The sequence below is a fragment of the Prionailurus viverrinus genome, chromosome B1 (assembly GCF_022837055.1).
Source record: "Prionailurus viverrinus isolate Anna chromosome B1, UM_Priviv_1.0, whole genome shotgun sequence".
In the NCBI taxonomy this organism is placed as follows: domain Eukaryota; kingdom Metazoa; phylum Chordata; class Mammalia; order Carnivora; family Felidae; genus Prionailurus; species Prionailurus viverrinus.
Window position 1 is genome coordinate 123,619,358 of NC_062564.1, and position 24,447 is coordinate 123,643,804.

Here is a 24,447-nt window from a genome sequence, read left to right on the forward strand (position 1 = left end):
ACTCTCCCTCCACGGGCTTTGGTGACACCTTCCTTAATTCCTGCTGCCTCTCTGTCTCCTCCTGTGTAGTCTCCCCTTCAAGATCCCTCTGAGTGCCTCCCAAGGCTCTCTAGGACAATGCCTTGGTCCTCTTCTGTACAGACTCTTCATGTGGCCTCAACAGTAACCACAACAACACTTACTGAGCACGTTCAATGTGCCAGGCACTTTGCCAAGCCCTGTGGATGCATTCTCTCATTTAGTCTTCGCAGTGACCCTACGAGATGGATACTGTTCTTCTCTGTACTTTATGGAGGAAGAAATAGAGAACCAAGAGGTTAATTATTTGTACAAGGTCACACAATTAGTAAGTGGTGGAGTCTACTTTCTAACCTAAGTTCAACTCTGGAGCCACCTTGCTGACCAGCTTCTTGGTCCTCTTGTGTATGTGCCAGGATGTTTTCACTTGAGTGCTCGAAACTGAACTCTGAGATTGATCTTTCTCCCTTAGTAGTCTTCCTAACTTCAAAATTCATGCTGCAGTATACCAAGTTGCTTAAGTTAAAAACCTGGGAATTTCCTTAGATTCTCTTTTATATCTCCTCTTCCACAAGTAATTCCCTCATTCATTCAACACATATTTAAGATCTGTGAAGCACACATTGTTCTAAGTTTGTTAGATGCAGAATGAACTAAACAGATAGAAAATCCCTGCCCCCATGGAGCTTGTTTTCTTTTTAATTTTTTTAAATTTATTATTTTGAGAGAGCAAGTGGGGAAGGGGGAGGGAGGGAAAGAGAGAGAGAGAGAATTCCAAGCAGGCTTTGCACCACCAGCACAGAGCCCCATGTGGGGCTTGAACTCATGAACCATGAGATCATGGCCTGAGCCAAAGTCAGATGTTTAACCTACTGAGCCACTAGGTGTCCCTTGAATAAAAAAAAAAAAAAAAAAAAAAAAAAAAAATTTAGGGGGAGCATGTGATGGGAGAGAGTGCAGGGGTGGGGGTGGGGGTGCAAGGGAGAGAGATTCTTAACCAGGCTCTATCTACCTCAGGGTGGAGCCTGATGCAGGGCTCAATCCCACGATCCCAGGATTATGACTTCAGCTGAAATCAAGAGTTGGATGATCAACTGACCAAGCCACCCAGGCTCCCCTGGAGCTTGTTTTCATAGAAATAAATATCCCCATTTTATAGATTTGGACATGGAGGAATAGGGAGGTTAAGTGACTTGCCCAAGGTCATGTATTTAGGTTTCAAGCCCAGGCATTCTGGTTCAAGGAAGCATGGTCTTAACGTTACATGCTCTGCTTCTGTCACGATGTCTCACAGAGTATTTTCCTTAACCTCTTCCGTCTTCATCCTCTTGTCACTGCCTCTGCCTTTTGGGGCTGGTGTCCTTGTCACCAGGATTACCATGGTAGCCTCCCGATCTGGCTCCCTATCTCACCTCCCTCTAGTTCATCCTCTATGCTGTACGGGAATGAGTTTGCTAAAATGCAATCTGATCCTGTCACTGTTTTTGCTGAAACCTTGCTTGGCTTCACATAGCTTGGGGATGCCTTGGTTCTCCAAGACACAGCCTGTAGTGATTAGGCCTCTGCTTAGCAACCTCCAGCCCAAAGGCTCTCAAACTTTACCATGTATCCCAGTCACCTGGAGGGCTTGTTAAAACAGGGCTTGGTGGGCCCCATCCCCAGAGTTCCTGATGTGGTAGGTCTGGGGCCACCTGAGAATTCTATTTCTAGCAAGTTCCTGGGTGCTGCTGGAGCAGCAGGACCCACACCTGGAGGAGGAGCACTGCTTGCTGGGCACGGGCCTGACGGTCTCTGCTTCAGCCCCAGAAGCACTTGCCCACTCCTGAGGGATGTGCTCTTCCAGGCTTGGTCCTTCTGCACAAACTGCCTTCTCTGCAGGAGATGGTCTCCCCCACTCCTTTCCTCTAAACACAGTTCAAGTGTCACTTCCTAGGAAGCTTCCTCTGACCCCGCAGTGATCCCCTAGCCTGGCCTCTGTGTTTCTATGGCAACGTGTTTCTGGGAAGGCTCTGTTCCCTGTTCCCTGTGTGTGTTGTGGTTTCACTCCTTTCTTCCCCATCCACCACCCCTCGACAGCTTTTTAAGAAAAGAGATCATTGGTTGTATTTTTCACCTTTCTGTCGCTGGCATCTAGCAGTGTGCCCAGTATATATTGAAGATACTTAGTAAGTGAATTGAATTATGTAATCCTACTTGTGCTTTAAAACAGAGTAATCCTATTTTAATTTTCATTTGCATTAACCTTTAAATCTTGCCCAAGATGTTTTTTAAAACCTGAAGATGTTTCAACACCAAACAGTGTGCACCTGAGAGTATTAAACTTTCAAAGCTGCCATTAGCTGGAGCTGCACCGCTTGGCTGTTTAATGCAAACAGCAGGAGCTTATTCCCATGAAGGCTGATGTTTGTCTGTAGATAACTTACTTCTCGTGCCTATGGTTTAAAATACTTGAGTTATCCCTCCGTCCTCCTCAGCCTTCGGAACATCTCTCTGGTCTGTTCTTAGCCTTGGTTTTATCTAATCAGAGAGTTACAGATGGAATAGCCCAGGCAGTGTATGCCTTGCTTTTACGGAGACAAAGATTAGTGGGCTGTAAATTTGCACCCTCCGTGTCTCCATCCAGAATTGCACAGCTTAATCCCTCACGTTCCTTGCTATGTGCCTGCCTTGCCTGCGTAATTTCCAAGAAGGATATAGGTTTTATTGCCTGCATAACCCTCCCCTTTTCTCTCCCTTCCCATCTCACATTACTAGTTCTTGCCAAGATATTCAGTTCCAAACTTTAACAAAGGAATTTCCGAACAAGATTGTCCCTGGATTGTAGACATGTCTTCAGAGGGGTGCTTTGGCCTTCTCTTGGTGTGGTACAAGTTCAGAGGCAGAGAGAGCCCTTCCATCCTTTCTGGGAAAACAGAAGGAGAGGATACAGGAACCACGGAAGGGGCTCCTCTCCTGCTCCGTCTTACCTTTTTTTCAGGCTCTGCTGTGGTAATTGCTTTGGGACCATTTCTTGTGCTCTAACTGTATCCTTCTGCTTCCAAAACTCAACAAACAAGCAGAGGGCAACTCTTTCTCTTAGGTGGTTGTGCGGCTGAATCATGTATTCCTCCTCACACCAAGTGGCAAAAGCTTTGCCCCGTAGTTCAGAACCACTAGAGCTTCTACTCAGTTATTTGGAAAGGAAAGACACCCTCTACCAGGTCTCGATTAGTCTCTAGAGCCCCATCATGCTCATGCCTGTGCCGCACGCTTAATCGTTAGCACGGAGCTTGTCACAGCACTAAGCATGAAGGGAATTAAGCTGGTCTCTTATTTATTGTTTTAGGACTCTCCTGGTTGCAAGTGACAGAAAGCCCCCAAAGTTGCTTGAACTAAGAAGGGAGAGAGGAGAGGTACAATAAGGACCCAGGGCATTGCTTAGGACCCACGATTGGGAAGCGCAGCCAAGGGTCCTGGGGATAAAAAGCAGAGAGTGGTCAGGAATGGAAGTTACTCTCAGTCTCTCTTCCGCTTTCTACATCTGTTGCTTTCTCCCAGTCTGCACCCCAGTCTGTTCTAGCATCAGAGACACTGAGGCTGACAAAACCCATTGTGTCCAGTACCCCATTCCTGGGGAAGAGAGACTGTCTCAGCCTAGTCTTTGATGGAATGGCTCTTTCTGAGCCACATGTCCCACCTTGGTCAACTCCTCAGTCTAAAGAGGGTAGAGTGGGAGTGAATCCTCCTTTACAAACATGGCTGCAAGGGCCCACCTTTGTGGGTGGGAGCCAGTTTTCAAAAAGGGAGGGTGTAGATTGAGAAGCTACCCCAACCTCAATGTTGGTTATAATTTATATCTCACATTCTTCCAAAAGGATTCTATTTTTAAAAATGGGTGTAATGAGGGGCACCTGGGTGGCTCAGTTGGTTAAGCATCCTACTCTCAAGTCATGATCTTATGGTTCATGAGTTCGAGCCCCACATTGGACTCTGTGCTGACAGTGTGGAGCCTGCTTGGGATTCTGTGTCTCCCTCTTTCTCTGCTCCTCCCCTGCTCGTGCTGTGTCTGTCTGTCTCAAATAAATAAGTAAACTTAAAATGGGTATAATGAAACCAAAATCCGACAGCAAGGAGTGATAAAATTAGAGAGAGGGAAGATGCATCAAGGAGCCCTATGGGAAGAAACTTAATTTAATGTGGGATTTCAAAATAAGTAGGTTTTAAAATTATGGGTCCAGTCAGACCCCAAATTCCTAAGTCAGATTGCTAAAATAAATAGAAAAGATTTTAAATTAAACATGATCTTGGTATTCTGACTAGAGTTTATTGGTTTCTTTTAAATGCATGCGAGGGGCGCCTGGGTGGCGCAGTCGGTTAAGCGTCCGACTTCAGCCAGGTCACGATCTTGCGGTCCGTGAGTTCGAGCCCCGCGTCAGGCTCTGGGCTGATGGCTTAGAGCCTGGGGCCTGTTTCCGATTCTGTGTCTCCCTCTCTCTCTGCCCCTCCCCCGTTCATGCTCTGTCTCTCTCTGTCCGAAAAATAAATAAATGTTGAAAAAAAAAATTTAAAAAAATAAATAAATAAATGCATGTGATACTCCTATACACTGATCCTGGAAGAATCTTCTGGCCGGTATCAGGGGAGGGAGACGATTAATTGGAAGGCAGGTGCTGCTGCCCCCTTAACCAGGCACATGTTCTCTGGTTAACACAGCTGCATCACTTCCGTTGCTGGGCCCAGATTATGTCACTCCTTTACAACCCTGTGTGTGTGTGTGAATGTCAAATAGGGGTCCATGTGGTGAGACCGAAGTTCAGAAGAGAAAGGCTTCTGATCACTGTGAATGAGGAGGTTTTCTCCTCAGAGGAGGAGGCAGGGCTTCATCTGGACCCGCTATACGTCTGGGCAGAGGAGGCAGGCCGGGAAACACAGGAGGAAGGGGAGGGTGCTGATACTCACAAAGTGCTGACTGAACCGGCGCCATGATGGGCTCTTGGTATGCCACCCAGTCTCACATGGGCACATGGACCCCTACAGTCATTTTGTGCAATTCCTTGGGTGCCTTGTTGCCTCCATTAGACAAATGAGAACCATGGCAATCGCCCTCCAGTGATTCTTTCTCTCCCTGAGAAGATCGCAGTCATAACCCCACCTGGCTCCTGTTACCTTTGTCATAGGGCCCAGCCAGGCTGCTCCTTTGCCTGCAACACTGTTCCCCCCCCATATCTACCAGCCAACTCCATCAGCTTCATGTTTTTGCTTATGGGTAGCTTTCTTTTTGTTGTTCATTCATTTTGAGAGAAAGAGCAAGCGAGAGCCGGTGGTGGGGGGTGGGGTGGGGCAGAGAGATAGCGAGAGAGAGAATCTGCACTAACAGCACGGAGCCCAACACAGGGCTCCATCTCAGGAACTGTGAGATCATGACCTGAGCTGAAACCAAGAGTCAAATGCTTAATCAGGTGAGCCACCCAGGTGCCCCTATGTGTAGCTTTCTTAATGGAGACTTGCCTTGGCCTCTCTGTTTTAATATTGCAATATCTCCTTCCACCTTAAGTCTGGTTTCAGTCTGGTTATGCTGCTCTCCCTGCTTTCCTGCAGTTCTTCTTACCTTTTAAAATTCTAGGGGCGCCTGGGTGGCTCAGTCGGTTAAGCGGCCGACTTCGGCTAGGGTCATGATCTCATGGTCCATGAGTTCAAGCCCCGCGTCGGGCTCTGTGCTGACAGCTCAGAGCCTGGAGCCTGTTTCAGATTCTGTGTCTCCCTCTCTCTGACCCTCCCCTGTTCATGCTCTGTCTCTCCCTGTCTCAAAAATAAATAAAACGTTAAAAAAAAATTTTTTTTTTAATTCTATGTAATCTGTTCATTTATGTTTTTTATTGCCTTTCCCTCCCCGTACGCCCCAACTAGAATGTCAACCCTATAAGAGCAGGCGCTTTTGTCTGTTTGGTTTCCTAATTTTTCCAGAACCCCCAGAGCACTGCCTGGCTGATAGCAGATGCCCAGTAAATATATGTTGGGTGGAGGAAGAGCCTTTGTCAAGATCACAGAACCACGGAGCACTGGAGGCAGGGTTCAGCAGGCTATGTGTGTTCAGACGACATGGAGGTCGGTATGGCCAAGTGAAGTGAGAGAGGTCGACTCCAGCTTAGATGGGGAATGTCCTGTTTACGAGTTTGAGCTTTATCTGTCATGCCATCTTATCATGAATGTTCCGGACAGTTTGAATGTACCAGCTGGTACGTGGGGACCCAGTGGCAAAATTAGGATTGACGTTCTGTGTATTGAATTTTCTACCAGCCCATGCTTACGCCTTTGACATGGCAAGAATTATGCCCAGAGGCTTTTTATTCCTAAAATCAGCCCCTGCTCTAGAAAGACAATATGCATTTTGTTAACGTAAGTACTTAACACCCTTGTGTGGAATGCTCCATCCCACCTGCCCTAAAGTGTCAGAAAACATCAAATAAAAAGTACCTGTGTTGTAATTTAAGGAAAATACATCCCCCCCCCCCCATTGGCACTCTTTCCTCTCTTCTGTGCCAAATATTTTCAATGAATCTCTCCTGTTTATTCAGGCAGAGCTTAAAATTTTTTTTTAAACTTCATCAGAATGTTGACGGGAAAAGAGTTCCTTCCATTGTTATTTAGGATAATATTTTTGAGGCTCTAGTTTAGGTGAGAAGATTGACCTGATCTTTCTTTTCCTCTATTGTGTTTACCTTGCTGCATTATTATTTTGAGCCTGTTCACAGGATGCTGGGCAGATGCCATTGACGTAATTGTCATTTTTTTAAACAAAGAGGATTGAAAATGTCCACTTAAGGGTTGTCCGTGACCTTTAATGTACACCTGTACATAATTGCTTCCTTTTACGAATAAAACACTTAGTGGGGAGGGGAGGGGAGACATGTATAGAGATTTCAATTAACTTATTTTTTAAGTGTACAAGCTGAAATACGCTTCGAAGAGAATTCAGATAGCAGCCAAAATACCATAAAAGAAAGCTGTCCTTCAGAAATGCCACTAGATCTTAAGCTAGTTATGAAATTGGCACCTGAGATTTATTTCTGTCAGAGAGCACATAAGATGAATTTTTAAGAGCCGTAGTCTCCATGCAGAAGATCCTAGAAACATAGGCATTATCTATAACCCCTCCTCTCTCTCCTTCACCCCTGCCCCCCCTTCACCATATGGAGTCATCACTGAAAATGTTAGTTTTACTTCTAAATAGTCTCAATTCATCTTTTTCTTCACCACATTTCCATCCGGGTCACAGTCAGGTCTTGTCTATGTGACTAAACCTGCCTCTTTCCAGTCCTCGTGTGTCCACTCTGGTCTTTCTTTTCTGCAGCCCATATTATCATTTTTATGAAGCCCAAATATGATAAAGTCCTGTGCCCTTGTCCCACCCCAGCCCACTACACACAGATGGCCCTTGGAAGGCTTCCTGTCGCTCTTAGCTTAATGACTGAACTCCTTAATGTACCTTATAGGGCCCTGCATGGGCTGGTCGACACTCACATCTCTAATTTCAAACCTGCCACTTCCCCCAACCCCCATTGTCCACACGCTAGTCACACCAATCACCTTGTAGACCTTTTTACTTGCTGTGTTCCTCTCACCACAGGGCCTTTGCACATTCTCTTCCCTCTGCCTGAAACTTTATTTCCTTTCTTTGCTGGTTAACATCTCATCTTTTAGACCCCAGGTCCTACATGCCTTATTTAGGGAAACCTTCCTGGACTGCTCTCTGGGTCAGATCTCCCTCTTTTGTCTGTATTGGCCTTATTTTCTTCTCTTTAAAGCACCATCAAGGACAATTTTGTCTTTTATGCTGTATTTGATTAAAATCTATCTCGCTTACTGGACTGTATGCTCGCTGGGGGCAGGAATTGTATATTTATCATAAGAGATAAGTAGTATCTAGTACAAAGAACTCAAGAATATTTGAAGATGGTAGGTGGACAGATGAGTGGCTTCTTAAATTGTCTATTTTTATACCAGTTAGGGCACTGTTCCACTTCCACGTTGTGGAAGGCTCAGCAAGAACTGAAGCAACAGATGGAGACAGATCTTCTGTTCATAGCCCCCAAAGGGGGCAGCTGTCCCTCCTGGCACAGACACCCAGTTCCCCTACTCACATACTAGGGCCATTTTCCTCTCTAGCCTTTTCTGGGGTCAGCCCGTCTGGTTTATATTCTGCAACCCCAGCCAGCTTCCACCCACATGCCACTCTGTGTGCACCTAGTGCCATTCTCAACCCCAGTCAGGAATGACATTGCCCTGAATGCCTAGAAACTAAGGGGCCGATTTTGCATCTTAGAACAAGAGTTTCAGGAAAGCACTAAAATAGTTTTGAGCTTGGACTGAGGAGTCAGATCTCCTGAGCAACCCAACTTAAAGTTTCTAAGTCTCCCTATCTATAAAAGGGGGGATAATGTCCCTATCTCCTGTATGGGATTGACTTGGGATACTTTAGACCAGCATTGTCCAACAGTAATGTAGTGCAAGCCACACATATAATTTAAATGTTCCAGGTACTGTATTTATAAAAGGAAACTGAAACGGGTGAAATCAACTTTAATAATCTGTTTAACACAGTATATCCAAAGTTTATAATTTCAGCATGTTATCAATAATAGAATGACAACTGGGGCACCTGGGTGGCTCAGTCAGTTAAGCATACAACTTTGGCTCAGGTCATGATCTTGCGGTTTGTGAGTTTGAGCCCTGCATTGGGCTCTGCGCTGACAGCTCGGAGCCTGGAGCCTGCTTCGGATTCTGTGCCTCCCTTTCTCTCTGCCCCTCCCCTGCTCACACTCTGTCATTCTCTCTCTCTCAAAAATAAACAAACATTAAAAAATTAAAAATAGTAGGATGACTAATTCTTTTCATTTATATTAAGTCTTTTAAAATCCAATGTATTAGTGTACCTCAGCATGCACTAGTCACATTTCTAAAGCTCGGTAGCTAGTGGCTATATTTTAGGCAGTGCTGGCCTCAGGGATTCATATAAAACACAGTGCCTAGTTCATACTTTGCCAGTTAACAAATGTTGGCAAAATGATCGTAACTTACTTTAAACACATCAAAAATTGGGTGGTCAAACATTAGTACTGCCCGTTTGCATTCGTTGCCACAGGGGGAGAGGCCTCAGATCTGTTGTGTTTTGTTTTTTTTTTTTTTTTTTTCCTCTTTCAAAGGAATAAAGAGTTGACTTGAATGTTCTTGGCCAATTCCCTGGAAGTTGGCCCCTAGGTTTCGGAATGAGGTCAGTTTGGTGGTTTACGGTCGACTTTTCTTCTGGAGGTGGGAAAGGGGAAACTCAGCGTGCCTCCAGTGCTGCGTGCCTGTCTCTGTTTTTTGGCTCTCTTCTGTTTAATTATTTGAAGCTGGAGCAACTTGATTTTAAAACAAAACACATGGGCCGAGAGTAATTGGGAGGACGTTTGCTAGTGATGTAGTGCTGAAGGTATGTGCAGTTGAGGCCCCGGCCCCATTCTGCTTGCTTAGGTAGTGAGTGCTTTCCTTGACCTCACATTCAGTGGTTTTTTGTTTTTTGTTTTTTGTTTTTTTCTGAAAATTCTTAAACCTTGTTTGGAAAGTCAGAGCAGAAAGTATTAGAGCAGGATTGTAAAGGAAGTTGTGAGTCTTCTTTAAATTCTGAGTTTTCTCTCTCTCTCTTCTTTGTGGAAGATCATTGGTTTCCAGTCTGTTTCTATGATCCGGGAAGGAAAATGGGTTTTCAAAGTGCAAGAGGAGAACTTCATGCAAAGAGGGGAATGTTGACCCGCCACTGAGTTTCTCTGTTCTACATCACTCCCGTTGCTGACACCAGCATGGGAATTTCTGTTCTATGGCCAGTTCTTATGTGAAGGCCATGTTGTCATTGTTTTACCTCTTCAACTCCCGTTTGCCTGCTGGGGGCAGAGTATACGATGTCCTCCTCATCTCACATGTAATTCTAACCCAAGGGCCTCTACTTCCTGTCCCAGGGAGGAAAATGGGAATTTATCAGGACTGGTAAGAACATATACTACATTGGTGTTAATCTCCTCTCGGTTCAAGCTGTGTGCTTCTAAGCAAATGCAACTCTGTAAGCCCCATTTTTCTCTTAAAAGGGGGTTAGTAACAGTGCCTATTCCAAAATAAAATTGCTGTGAAGCTTGAAGAGACACTACATACAAAGCAGTAAGCACAGTGCCTGGCAAGTAATAAGAAATGAATGTTAGTGATTAGCAGGGCCCTCAGCAGTAACATGTCCACCCCAGAGGAACGGCTGACCGTGATGTTCTCTGCCACGACATCCCACCCGTTGCTTACAGTAACTGTGATTAAATGCCACATCAGGAAGATGATTGAACATTTGTCCACGAAGAGCTTTAGTGTAGGGCATGCATTTCACCGGGACGAGTTTCACATCAATAGGTGTGAAGTCAAGCACTCTGTGATGTCTAGGTCTGATGGGATGCTGTGTATGCACTCATCACTTGTTACCCTGTTGTGCCTAGGACCTATAAATAGGAAAGTAGCGTGCTGAATTGCCTTATTTTTGTACTACAGAGTCCCAGGTATCTTTGAGTCATTTCGGGAACTGGTACATTTGTTGTTTTCCATCAAAAACATAAAGCGACATAGCACTCCAACCAGGGCCGTAGAGGGGACCTTAGTTTTCTTTTGGGAGGTTCAGAACAACAGCTCTTTCTAAACCCTTTTCAAACCTATAAGAACAAAAGAAAGGGGTCCTCAGTTTTTGCCAAATCAAGGACTTGCTGAAGCTTTTGCGCATGGAGGCTCAGAAGGTATTACATGCTGTCTCACTGCAGAATCAGATAATTGGCGGGAGATTTGGGAAGTTCTTCTAAAAACACAACCAGATTTTCAGGGCAGTCAGCCGTCTGTTTTTTCAGTCCTGCGTTTCCCCTCTGCTCCTTCTGTTTTCCCCCAGCCCCTCTTGGATCCATTAGCCGATGCCCTCAAAGCGTCAGCAACCCCCACGCTTCCCTGCTGCGAATGATGACCTCGCCAGGTGGACAGCTCTCAGATTTCCCCTAAACTGCAAAGAATAACCACCCTCACTCACTCTTGTCTTCTCTGCGCACTCTCTCGGTGGACAGCTTTCCTGACATTTAACTTAATCAAGATGTTAGTAAAATAAACAGTGTGCTGCTGTCATCGGATTGAAACTGCTCATTAACCTGCCCACTCTCTTTTCACTTCAGTGTTTGGGAAGGAAATTCACTCAGAGTTGCTATTGATAATGAAGATGAGGAATAAGATGTGTTTTCCCTCATGCTCCGTTACACCCAGTTCTGACTGCCGAGCTCTTAGTGGGCAGACGGCCCTGTACAATGTGTCCTCAAACATGTGACACCCTGATTACAAGACATGCTGCTGGGATGCCTGGGTGGCTCAATTGGTTAAGCGTCTGACTTTGGCTCAGGTCATGATCTCACAGTTCGTGAGTTCGAGCCCCGCGTCGGGCTCTGTGCTGACAGCTCAGAGCTTGGAGTCTGCTTCAGCTTCTATGTCTCCCTCTCTCTGCCCCTCCCCCCGTTCATGCTCTGTCTCTCTCTCAAAAATAAATAATGAAAACATTAAAAAAATTTTTAATTAATTAAAAAAAAAGACCTATTTTAGTTAGGTAAAATCAAGAGGGGAAAAAAACTGGGATGCCACTGATTTCAAGATCTGTCCCAATTTCAGACATGTTAAAATGTGGGGGGGAGAATGTGTATCTTAGAGCAGAGGGAATACAGTGACAACTAACTAAAATGGAAAATCCCTCTGTTACTATTTGCTCCCCCTTCCTCCCTGGCGGGCAGCGCTGGGGGTGTGTGGTTTGTGCTTCACGGTGCCTGTGCACGTATGGCACAGAGTTGAGAGCAGGCCAAGTTGTGGAAGGCCTCTCAGCTGCAATGTAAATCATTTAACTTTCTGAAAAATGGAAGTATCCAGGACTTTTCTTTGGGTCACATTGAACCTGGTAGGATTCTTGTTACTTTCTGAAGACGTGGTAAAGAGTATGTTGAGGGGCATCCTGGGCTTCTGCATGCCCTCTGGGACCTGGCCCATTTCTGACGGCATGACGGCATAGACAGAGTCACCAGCTTTTTTACATTCATGTCCCTGGTCGTCCGTTTTTTTAGTGAACATTTGGCTTGGACGGACGGGGGTAGGTACTGTTTCCTCTCCTACCCTAAAAGGCAGCATTAAACATTATTAATGACTCTGATTTTGCTCAAGGTTCTGCCTAATTATTATTCTTCATAATTTCAGTGAGTTCTAAGCACTGACATGTCCCCACCCTGTCTTTTAAAAATGTTTGAGGGGCGCCTGGGTGGCGCAGTCAGTTAAGCGTCCAACTTCAGCCAGGTCACGATCTCGCGGTCCGTGAGTTCGAGCCCCGCGTCAGGCTCTGGGCTGATGGCTCAGAGCCTGGAGCCTGTTTCCGATTCTGTGTCTCCCTCTCTCTCTGCCCCTCCCCCGTTCATGCTCTGTCTCTCTCTGTCCCAAAAATAAATAAACGTTGAAAAAAAAAATTAAAAAAAAAAATGTTTGGGAAGTTTTTTCCCCACTTTGAGATATAATTAACAAATAAAATTATAAGATATTTAAAGAGTACAATGTGATGATTCAGTGTACATTGTGAAAGAATTCCCTAGCCTTGAGTTAACACTTCCATCACCTCATGTAGTTACCTTCCTGTGTGTGGGACATCATTTCCATTTTCTTAGCAAGGTTCAACTTTAGTGTTACCGACTACAGTCACCATGCTTACGTTAGATCCTCAGACCTTATTTATCTTACAACTTACACCCTTTACTACACCCTTGGCCATTACTTTTTTTACTGTTTCTATGGGTTCAACTTATTTATTTATAATTATTATTCTTAATGTTTTATTTACTTATTTAGAGAGAGCGTGCAAGCAAGTGCAAGTGGGAGAGGGGGAGAGAGAATCCTAGCAGGCTCCCTGCTGTCAGCATAGAGCCTCATGCAGGGCTCAGTCCCACTAACCGTGAGGTCATGACGTGAGCCGCAGTCAACAGTCAGATACTTAACCGACTGAGCCACCCAGGCACCTCTCAGCTTATTTATTTAGATTCCACGTGTAAGTGATATTGCATGGTATTTATCTTTTCTGTCTGGCTTATTTTATTTTGCATGGTGCCCTGCAGGTTGTTGCAAATGACAAGATTTCCTTCCTGTCTAAGGTTGAATAATATTCCATTGCAAATGTATACCACATTTTCTTTACCCAAGCCTTCTTAATGCTGTAATAGCTTTAATCAAGGTGATTTGGTGTTTCTTTTTCCATAAAAGGCTATTACTCAGATTTTAGGCAAGGCTATTTCTCAGCCAGGTAAGGTGATAAAAGAGTTGGTTGAAAACTTTATTTATATTTGTATTAGTAAAAACATGGCATCTACCCTTATACTTAACGCTTTCTTTCTTTCTTTCTTTCTTTCAGTTTTTGGGAATAGCATTTCTTGGAATTGGACTGTGGGCGTGGAATGAAAAAGTAAGTTGAATATCATGAAAATGCACACATATTGGTCGTTAGAGGCTGCACTTTGCCTTACATGTTGTCTCCTTTCCTCTTTGACAGCTGCAGAGTATAAAGAAACGTGGTTCTTTAATGAAAGAAAGTGTTCTTAGAAGATAGTGTCATATTTCAAAGGCTCTTCAGAAATGAAGGCTAAATCAGTCATCTTATCAAAATAATTACAAACGTAACAATACATGTGCATAACATCAGTTAGCAGGAGATGTGTGTTCTTGTGGAACGTTTCCTAGCTCTGGCACAAGAATTTCAGTAATGCTTATAAATACCACTAAACCACCTGCAGCCTTCTCTCTTTCTCTTTTAACCCTTTGGAAGATTACTGAAGCCGTAAAAGATGGTTTTTCTTTTTAGCGTGAGCATTATGTAATAAGCTGTTATTAGCATGTTGTATGAAGGAAGCTGGATAAAATTCATGTTTGAATATCAGATAAACTTAACGTTAATAAGAATGTGAATTGGGGCGCCTGGGTGGCGCAGTCGGTTGAGCGTCCGACTTCAGCCGGGTCACGATCTCGCGGTCCGTGAGTTCGAGCCCCGCGTCGGGCTCTGGGCTGATGGCTCAGAGCCTGGAGCCTGCTTCCGATTCTGTGTCTCCCTCTCTCTCTGCCCCTCCCCTGCTCATGCTCTGTCTCTCTCTCTCCCAAAAATAAATAAACGTTGAAAAAAAAAAATTAAAAAAAAAAAAAAAAAAGAATGTGAATACTTGTCTGCTGATTGAAAGTATTTAGTAATGTTCGAAATTTATTTTTTTTTTTTTTAAATTTTTTTTTCAACGTTTATTTATTTTTGGGACAGAGAGAGACAGAGCATGAACGGGGCAGGGGCAGAGAGAGAGGGAGACACAGAATTGGAAACAGGCTCCAGGCTCTGAGCCATCAGCCCAGAGCCCGACGCGGGGCTCGAACCCACGAACCGCGAGATCGTGACCTGGCTGAAGTCGGACGCTTAACCGACTGCGCCACCCAGGCGCCCCAGTAATGTTCGAAATTTAAATACAATATAGTAAAAGGAAATATCTGGAAGTACAGAGTGGCATATTGTAGGCTACGGTGAAGATACAATGTTCTTGGCAGTTTATGCTCTAAGCAACACTCTTATGACCCGACCTCTCTGTGTCCACTCCTCTGCCTTACTTCCCATCAGCACCTTTTAATTATTTCTTTACAAATTCTACTGAGGCCAAGCACTGGAATTCAGAAATTAACGTGAGCTTTTTTTCTTCCTTCTTTGGAAGTGAAATCGTTGGCAGCGTTTTATCACACACCTTGTGAGAGTGAGGGAGTGTATGGATCAGTGAAAGCTTGTAAACAGAGTTTAGCTTAAGTTTTCCCAGAAGACCAGTCTGTTATCTCTTTGGTATTTCATCCTTTGAGCTTGACCACAGCCTGAAGCCAAGAGTTTCTGTGAGATGTTCTATGTATTAGGAGAGGAAAAACTAAGCAAGTCCAGCCATCAAAAGCCCCTCGGATGCCAGTAGGAATTTCTATAAGTAAAAAAAGGAAAAAAAAATGTTCAGATAGACCGCATCAAATAAAACTCATATTCTGAGTTTTGAAAGTGAACCATCCTTTGTTTATTTGCAGACTACTTATACAGAATGTAAAATGTTTTACAGAAAGTGAACCACCTTCCAGCAACATTCTGAGGCAGGCCAGTGATGAAGGGAGACAAATTAAGTTCCCAGAACAGACATTTTCTCTCTAGAAACTTTTATGTTGAATACATGTCTTCTGCCTGGTCCCCTCGTAGGCTTGTAGGTTTGTATTGGTGGAATCTCAGAAATGTTACTTTTGAAGCCTTCTGATTGGTTAATGCCAGATAACACAGCTTTTTATAACTCTCCTTTAATAAGAGTCCATTTCTATCTGATTTGAAAAGATGTTGGAAGGCATTAAATGAACTAATTGTCTATTGTGGCAATAAACAGACCATTGGTAATTTGGGAGGTTTTTTATCCACTTTGTGAAATATAATTACCTTTTTGTTTCATCAGTTACCCCAAATGTCTCTTCTCTGATAAAATGACAAAATTCTAAAGCTGGCAGTGTCACACAAATATCAGAGCAAGGGAGCGACACAGCCTTTGGGTAGGGTTGAAATAGCAGTCCCTTCTTTGTCAAAGCCACTACCAGTGAATGGAAAGTTTCTCTGGAGAGCTGAAGTTACTTGGCCAGCCAGCCAGCCAGCTACTATGTAGCAGAACTTCGCCAGCTGGGAATAAATGGAGGTAGCAGAGGGTAAAGGACTCATAGCAACCCTCTCTAGTGAACTTCGGCCACATGTCTGGCCCCTGGGCGTGGGGACACAGCAGTGAATGATGTGTAGTCCCTGCGCTGTGGAGCTTGCATTCTTGTGGGGCCCTGACAATAAGCAGTTAACTGGCTGAGGACTTCTTCCTACCACCTTGGGTGCTACCTACCCCGATGCTGGCCACCTTGGGTGCTACCTACCCCGATGCTGACCACCAAGGTCTCTCGAACTGCAGTGGACCCATACTGGTCTCCTTAATTCCTCAAGGGACTTCTTGAAGATGTATGTCAGATAATTTCACTTCTCTACTCCAGCCAGCTGATTTTCCATAGCTCGCTGCAAAACATAGAGTTGATACAATCCCCGTTGGGCCCTTACCCCAGCACTGAGGCCTTTGTGTTGCCTGATGGCATCTGTGCCTCTGCCTTCACTGGCCCTGATGTAGACACTGTCCCCTCAGGAGTTTCAAGGGACCCCGAGTGCTCTTTGCCTAGCTATCACCAAGCTCTGATCCAAGTCCGGCTCAAATCACCTTCCTGTGGAACTTACCTGACCTTTCGCCTCCCTACTATGGACCTGTTACCCCACACCCGTGTCCATGTGACATTCTGTCTGTCTCACTTCATCCTTTCCTGTCTCCTGTCATCAGACCTTTCATGACATGTCCTCACCGTCTTGAATTGTGCCTGACACGGACAGACTCTGGGGAAATATATTTTCCAAGAAGTAAATTCGAGAAGAGGGGTGAACAATAAATCAAGGTCTCAAAGAAGGTACAGTGGGGTTGGAAGGGGACACATAGGGAAGAAACCCACCTGGGGGGAAGTGGCAGGAAGGAGGGACAGGTAGGGCTGCAGTCTTGCCCATGGTCGTCTGCAGGCTCTGTTCTTCCCCTTAGCCTTCACACCCCCACTTCTGGGTTACCTGAGGAGACTGGATTCAGGGTGAGCACTAAGCAGGCCCCTGCACTGCCACCATCAGAGCACGCCTAACATGAGGCCGTGGAACCCAAGGTGATTCAACGGGTGGTCGCCAGGCCACACTACCAAGCTGCCCCTCCTGCTGAGCTTCCTGTCCCCACAACCCCCTCCCTCTGACCCTGTCTTCCCACAACCCCCTCCCACTGACTCCATTCCCATTTTACTCCTCCCCCCCACCCCCTTGCAAACCCGCCTTTGTTCAAGTACTGGTGAGTGCTCTCGAGAAACCTAAGGTATCGTTAGAGAGTGGTGAGAGAAGGGGTCTCTTTTAGAAAAGGATGGTTGGGAATGGTGTCCCTGTGGAGGTGGCATTGGAGCAGAGACCCGAAGAAAGTGGGCAGGGTCTGCAGGGCACTGGGGGAATAGCATTCCAGGCAGAGCGAATAGCAGGTGTGGTGGTCCTGAGTCAGGGACTTGGGGTTCCAGGGAACAAGAAGGAGGTCAGTAGGACTGGAAGGGAGAGAGCAAGGGCAAGAAGAAGATGTGGCAAGAGGGGCAGGCAGAGAGGTTAGAGCAGGCAGGGTCCTGCAGAAGTTTGGATGAGAGGAAGTCACCAGAGCATTCTGAAGTTTGATAAGGGAGTGTCCTGATTTGGCTTTTTTTTTTTTTTTTCTTTTTTCTTTTTTAAGTGTCTGGCTTTTGTTTTAAGATTGCTCTGGTTCCTATGTGGAATAAGAGCACAGCTTTGAGGCTAAACAGACCGGAGTTCAAATACTGGTTCCTCCATTTACCATCGGTGTGACTTTGGGCAACTGTGTTAACTTCTCTGAGATGTCCTTTCCTCATTTGTGCATTGAGGACAGTAACCACCTCATAGGCTTGTTTTGAGGACTAAATGAGATGGTCCCCAAGAAGTGCCTGGTATAAAGTAAATGCTCCTTGTATATAGGGCTGCCTCCCTTGGACGCATGACTATAGCATGGGGAGGAGCAGAATGGTGGCGTTGGAAGCTGCCTCAAATTTTAGGAGAGTTCAGGCTTTGATCTATGGAGCAAAGAATTGGTTTTGTTTGGGGGTCTCTTAAGGAAGATATGATCTGCATTGATCACCTTGGTGACTGCAAAAGCTTCTCTATCAAAACACCTTGGGTTAACTTCTCACCTCTGATGGGATGAAATTTTGAGGTGAACCACAGTTGGCCAAGGGTGGTGGGTAGCATGCACCTGCTGGGCTGAAAACACCAGCCCATGAATCAGTGAGCTCCCCCCAGTAGGGATGTAGAATTGGTAAATCTCCAAACTGGGTCGGTCCCAGCTAGAAGGACCAGATTTCCACTGGAAGGATGAGATTTCTTTAACAGACAAGGCTTTACACATTTTTACACATTTTTAGTGACAAAAATTATTACCCCCTTGAGCATACATAATACCAGGCCGAGCCTTAAACCTAGGGCTAATATTACCATTGAATATTAGACATAATAATGAAATAATCCATTTTATCTGAATTCCAAATTGACTGTGCAAAGGATAACTGTGTCTCCAGGGGAAACTGGTTTATGTGCAGGTTTTCAGAAATCATAGAATCTGCTGTTTAGAAGGAACATTAATAATTATGTAGCATGAATCACCTCTATAATAGGCTTGGCAACATCCAGCCATAATCAACTTACTTTTTCAGATAGCATTTATTGAGCACATAGCACGGGATTGGGTTCGTACTGGACTCAGGATATAACTCCTCAGAGAATTTACAGTCTAGGAAAGATACACACACACACACACACACACACACACACTACTATACAATATATAACATTGTAATATATGCTAATTTGGGGTGTATATAAATTTAGCAATTTCTGTGCCAAAATACTCACCACTTCTGTCTCTTTGGGTTACTTTTACTGTTGGAAAGACCTTCCTTCTACAAAAGTCGAATCCTGTCTTACTAGTTTTTACTCCTTGATTATGGATCTACCCTGTTGGATCCCACAGAGCAAGTCCTTCTACATGTTGGCCCTTAAGGCATTCAAGGTGGAGGCCTGGTTCCTTATGCGTTTTGAGCTAAATACCTGCTTCTTTTTGTGGGTGAGGAGTCCCTTCACCATCTTGGTTGTGATCCCCTGACCTCTCTCTAGTGTGTCCTCTGTACCATTGAGAAGGTGCTTTAGGGGCCATAGGAGGTGTGGCTGGATTAAGTCCCTTTTCTCATCTGTTGTCAGTGCAGTTTGAGATCCTGCTGTTGATCACTGGGAGTCCCAAGTTGGTCTCAGATCCAGCTAAGTTCACCCTGTTCACCTCATGTCTGGCTGATTTTCAGAATCAAATATATTTACCCAGCTGTCATCCAGCACATTCCCCATTCCATTGATGTTGGTTTTAGCTGTACATTTGCATCAAGCTTCTCCCTCAATTCTTTCTTCTAACTCCGGCTTTCCTTTAGGTCCTTGCCCCCCAGTGCCATCTCAGGGAAATTCTGATTTAGTAGGTCTGGGGTAGACACTGGGGTGCTCTATTTTCACAAGCCTCCTAGATTGTTCTGATTGCAGTCAAGTTTACTTATCACTGATAAAAGCCACTTCTATGTTGAGCAGGCCAAGACAGAACCCAATGACATGTTATGGAAATTTCCTTTGGGGTTGACACTCATTCACTTATATGTGCCCTTGGGCATCATCAGTCAAGCAATTTCTAATCCATCTACTTGTCATTACATCAGGCTGTTTTTCTGTTTCTTGTTTTTGTAGATAGGCTATATCCTTCACTTTATCTCTGATTAACCAGCCTAGGGACTTAGTTGAACCTAGTACTTTCTTACTGGACCCATACTGGGTCCTGGAGCACATTATTTTCTCATCCAGGAATTCATAAACCCTGTCAGTAGAGCAAGTACTAAGGCATGGTTTATCATTTCCCCCTTCTAGAAATGGTTTTCTTACTTGGCTTCCAAGATATCCCACACTTCAGTTTTTCTACTTCATAGGCAATGCTTTCTCATACTTTGCTAATTCTGGCTCACCTCTCTGACCTCTAAATTTTGGAGTGCCCCAGGCTCGGTCCCAAGACCTCTTTCTCTGTCTTCACTCAGGCTCTAGGAGATCTCCTCCAAGTGTGGGACTTCAAACACCATCTGTCACTGATGATTGCCAAACTTAGATCTCTGATCTGGACATCATCTGAACTCCAGACTTGTATAGCCAATAGCTTACCCAACGTCTCCACTTAAATGTCTAGGGGCTTCTGAAACTTAATCCAAAACGCCACTCTTGATTCCCCTTCCCAAATCTGCTCTTCCCAATTGCAATAAATGACAACTTTCTCTTTCTACTTGCTTGGGTGATTCTTCACACTCTTCCTTCTTTTCTTCTCATACCACATTCAGTCCATTAGCAAACACTGTTGGCTCTACTGGAGAATATACGGAGAATCTCATGTCTTCTTTCCACCTCCACTTTTATACCCTGATCTAAGCTGCTACCACATCCACGGTTATTTCCCTGCCTCTACTCTTGTCTCCCTACTCCTATCCCAGGTCCATCTCCATGAAGCATCCAGAGTGATCCTTTTAAAATATAATAGAGAATGGCTTGTATCAAAAAGACAAGAAATAACAAGTGTTGGTGAGGATGTAGAGAAAAGGGAACCCTCGTGCCTTGTTGTTGGGAATGTAAATTGATGCAGCCACTGTGGAAAACACCTATGAAGCTTCCTCAACAAATAAAAAATAGAAATACTAGATGACCTAGCAATTCTACTTCTGGGTATTTATCCCAAGAAAACAGAAACACTAATTTAAAAAGGTATATATGCCCCTATGTTCATTGCAATATTATTTACAATATCAAGAATATGGAAGCTAGACCTAGGTGTCCATTGATAGATGATAGGATAAAGAAGATTTGTGGTATGTCTATATATAATGGAACATTACTCAACTGTAAAAAAAAGAAAATGAAGTATCACCATGTGTGACATGGATGAACCTAGAGGGTATCATGTTAAGTGAAGTAAGTCAGAGAGAGAAAGATAAATACCATATGATTTCACTTATGTGTGGAACCTAAAAAAATAAAACAGACTCCCAAATACATAGAACAAACTGGTGGTTAGAGGTGGGGGGGGGGGCGCAGAGAAGTTAGAGAATAAGTGAAATAGGTGAAGGGGAGTAAGATGCACAGACTTCCAATTGTAAAATAAGTTACAGGGATGAAAAGTAGAACATGGGGAATATTGTGAGTAATATTGTAATAACTTTGTATGATGACAGATGGTAACTAGACTGTTTTGGTGATTATTTCATAATGTATATAGATGATGAATCACTATGTTGTATACCTGAAATTAATATTTTATGTCAACTGTACTTAATTTTAAAAAAATGTAAGTCAGATCCTATCACTTCTTTGCTCCAAACCTTCCAATGAGCATATCATCACTCTCTGAGCCGTATATGGTGCCCCCCTTACTTCTGGGACCTTCCCTGCTGCGCTCTAGCCCCCACTGACCATATTGCTGTTTCTCCAAAATCTCAAACATAACTCCCCCACCCCAGCCAGGGCCTTTGCACTTGCTCTCCCCTACCTGGTATGCTGTCCCCAAGAGTTCCACTTTGGCATGTTCCTTACTTTCTGATCTCTGTCCACAGGCCTTCCTGACCTATTTAGAGTAGCTACTCTCCCTCTTCCCTGGATTTTTCTCCTACCTATTTCTATAGGTTTTACCACTTTCATGCCAGCAAGTGTTTTGATCACACACTCCACTAAAAAAGCAGCTTTGTGAGGGCAAAGACTTTTGTTTCCTGCTTCACTCCAATACCTAGAACATTGACTGGCATAGAGCTGGTGTTCAAAAAATATTGCTTATAAAAGAATGAACGAGCAAATGAACGAAGCAAGCATTCTTTTAAATCGTAACACCAGTAGGGTTGTTACGCAAGTCTAAAGTTGCCCCAGATCTCTCATAAGCATGTAGTGTTGACGGGTCTTACAGCATAAAAGCAAGTAGAATTACCTATGGTTCTGTCTGATTTGATAATGGTACAGTGTTACAAACAACAATAAATCCATTAATTCTAGATGTCGGGAAAGAAAATAAACGTTCATTTCTGGCATGAAAATAGGAATCTATATATGATTGCCCCGTTTCGTGGAAAAATGAGGGGTACCTTTCCTTTTCCATTTTGCTCCCGGTGTGTGCTTCTCACTTAGTGTTCAGGTGGGGGCGAGAGGTGGAGGGATACATCACTAGTGGTCGCAAGGGGGACGCTGCAGCAGAGTTGTCGAGGGCCAGGCAGAGGCTCAGCTTCTTGGAGTAGGAAGAGTGTCGGTCCCTGGCCTTCAGTCAAGGCCCCCGTGGCTGCCTGTGTCCCCCCAGCACAGGCGCTGGCCAGCCGGGCAGAGGGTGCAGCCTGAGCTCGTGGGACCTGAAAACCTCTTGCGGGCAGGAGCCTGTCTTCTTTCCCCTTTTATGCTCCATTCTGGCTGCGTGCCTCCTACACCACATGTGCCCAGAACGTATTGGTGAGCAAATGAATGAGAACACTCAGAGGACCCTTACATACTGCACCGGACAAAGTAGCTCTTCATGAAGGGGTTTTGTTTTCACTTCCATGACCTGTGGATCCCTAGGGTTAAACTTTGAGAGCTTTCAGAGGTGGGTAAGCTGAGGCCCAGAGAGGTTACACTGGAAGTCTGTGGCTCCCCCCCCCCCCCCCGTCCTCCCTCTCCCTCCATTGCGCTAACCTGCCTGGGCTCTGCAGCAAGCATCCTGGAGGGAAAGTTGGTGGCAGTCCTGACCTAGTAGGGGAATGGGAATTAGAACATCTCAGGCCTGGACTGCTTTTCTCTCTGGCTTTCCTGCGGGATGGACAAGAAGGATTCTTTTTCCTGGAGGCTTTCCCCTGACCACTGTTTCACCGTAAGTCTCCCTTTAGAACCTTCCAGTTACTTCATGTCGTAGTCATTGACATGATTGTTTTCCGAGACTCACCTTGGAAAAACTGCCTCCATTTTCCTGGGAAAGAAAATCTGAGACCAGGAGATTCAGTGATTCAGGCAGTTCATAGCAGTGGCGGTCAAGTTTCCATAGCCAGAGGGAGGCAGTAGGTGTAGGTGGTTCCCCAGATAACTGGAACAGAAAAATGCCTGCTTTGGCTTCAAAACTACTTTAAGGAGACATTTCTGAGGTGCTGAAAATACTTCTTTGGAGATAGCATTTTATTGACCGAAACGTAGTAAATTTGTCTGCCTCTCTCTGTGTTATCCAAGAAATCCTCTCAAGTTCTCTGTTGTAGCCAAAAATCTGAAAGCCAGACAGCTCTTTCTCAGTACCTGGAAAGTTAGCATGTGAGCTGATGTGTTGTCACCAGCATGTTCAACAAACACATGAAATATATTGGCACCTGTTTTCTTTTTGTGTATCTGTGTAAACTCTTTTTCAGAGGGATTTCTCAGGAATGAAAATTCAGGTGGGTCAACAATCCTGTGACTTTGGTGTTCACTCTCAGATACCATAGCTCTACTCTCTTCTTGAGGCACAAGTCCAAGCCCGGATGGGCTGGATGGTAATCAAATCTCCGAACCTAACTCTGTGTTACAACGTTCTTGCTCTCCCAGCCCCATCTGCCTTGGGCCCCTGAAGGAGGAGAGCAGGGTGAGGCCTTTGCCCCCTGCTTCCTGTTGTCACCCTTCCCCAGCTCACCAGATGCTCCTCTGCCCACTTCCTGCCAGAGCTGAAGTGGGAGTGGAGCTTTGCTCTTGGGACCTGGCAGATGGTGAAGGGGATGATATCTTGGTCTTTTTGAGGCTTCCCTGCTGAGTCCCTCTGTCTAGTGGTTCCCTTGAGTTTGGTGGATTTCTCTATTCTTGGCGGCTGCCTGGTTCCCCTGCTCAGACCTGGCCATCTTCCTCAACCAGTGCTCCTCTGCACTCTGCCTTTTGAGGTTTCCTGTTCTCCCCCCAGGTTTCCTGTTCTCACCCCAAGCTGCCTCTCCCTGGACACACTCATCTGGGGGTGAGGCCAATGCCACCAGAACAGCACTGGCCTGCCCTAAGCCTTCCTCTCTCTCTCTAGATTTCCAGGGCGGGAGTCAGAGCCAAGCTCACAGGCTCCTTCCTGGGCAGTCTGACCCTAATCACTGTGTCTCAGAGCACACCCCCCACCCCACCCCTCCCAGTGGTCCCCTTGAAACTCCTCACTAGGTTTAAGGTAAAAAGCAAGCTGCCGGGGAGAGGTGTTGCCCAGCACAGTAACCACTTTCTCTAGAGAAGTGGGAATTTCTCACTCTCTTCTCCCTTAAGCCACTTTATATCCACTTGATTTCTGTGGGGTGCGCAAGAGAAAGTTCTTCTTTGCCTGTGGGGTGTGTGGGGGATGGGAGGCGGGGGGGCGGGTCTTTGTCTCCTATTCATGTTGGTCTTCAGATAGTGATCAGGGAAGTCTAGGGTAAAAACGTCATTCTAATATCACGTTACATCTTTTTCTTAAAATTTTAGAAACAGGTGTACTGTTTAGAAACAGTCGCATTGAGAATAAGAATCTTCTTGCTCATTGCTGCATGCTTTTTTCAGACGGTAGAGCATCATGGCGGTAGGCAGACAGACTGCTCTGGGGTCTGTTAGCCTGAACTCCGCGCCCTGCCCTACCACTTTCTTAATTGGATGGGCTGGCAGGTTACTCCGTCTCTGAGTCTGTTTCTTGCCATGGACAC

General features: G+C 45.0%; 1 protein-coding gene across 1 annotated transcript in view; it reads left to right on the forward strand.

Annotated features, from left to right (window-relative positions):
- The window catches only part of TSPAN5 (tetraspanin 5), a 181,807-nt gene that overhangs the window by 134,390 nt on the left and 22,970 nt on the right, over positions 1 to 24,447 (forward strand). Inside the window, exon 2 of the mRNA XM_047857127.1 lies at positions 13,472 to 13,522. Coding sequence (XP_047713083.1) covers positions 13,472 to 13,522 — 51 coding nt within the window. The remainder of the gene's footprint in view (positions 1 to 13,471; positions 13,523 to 24,447) is intronic.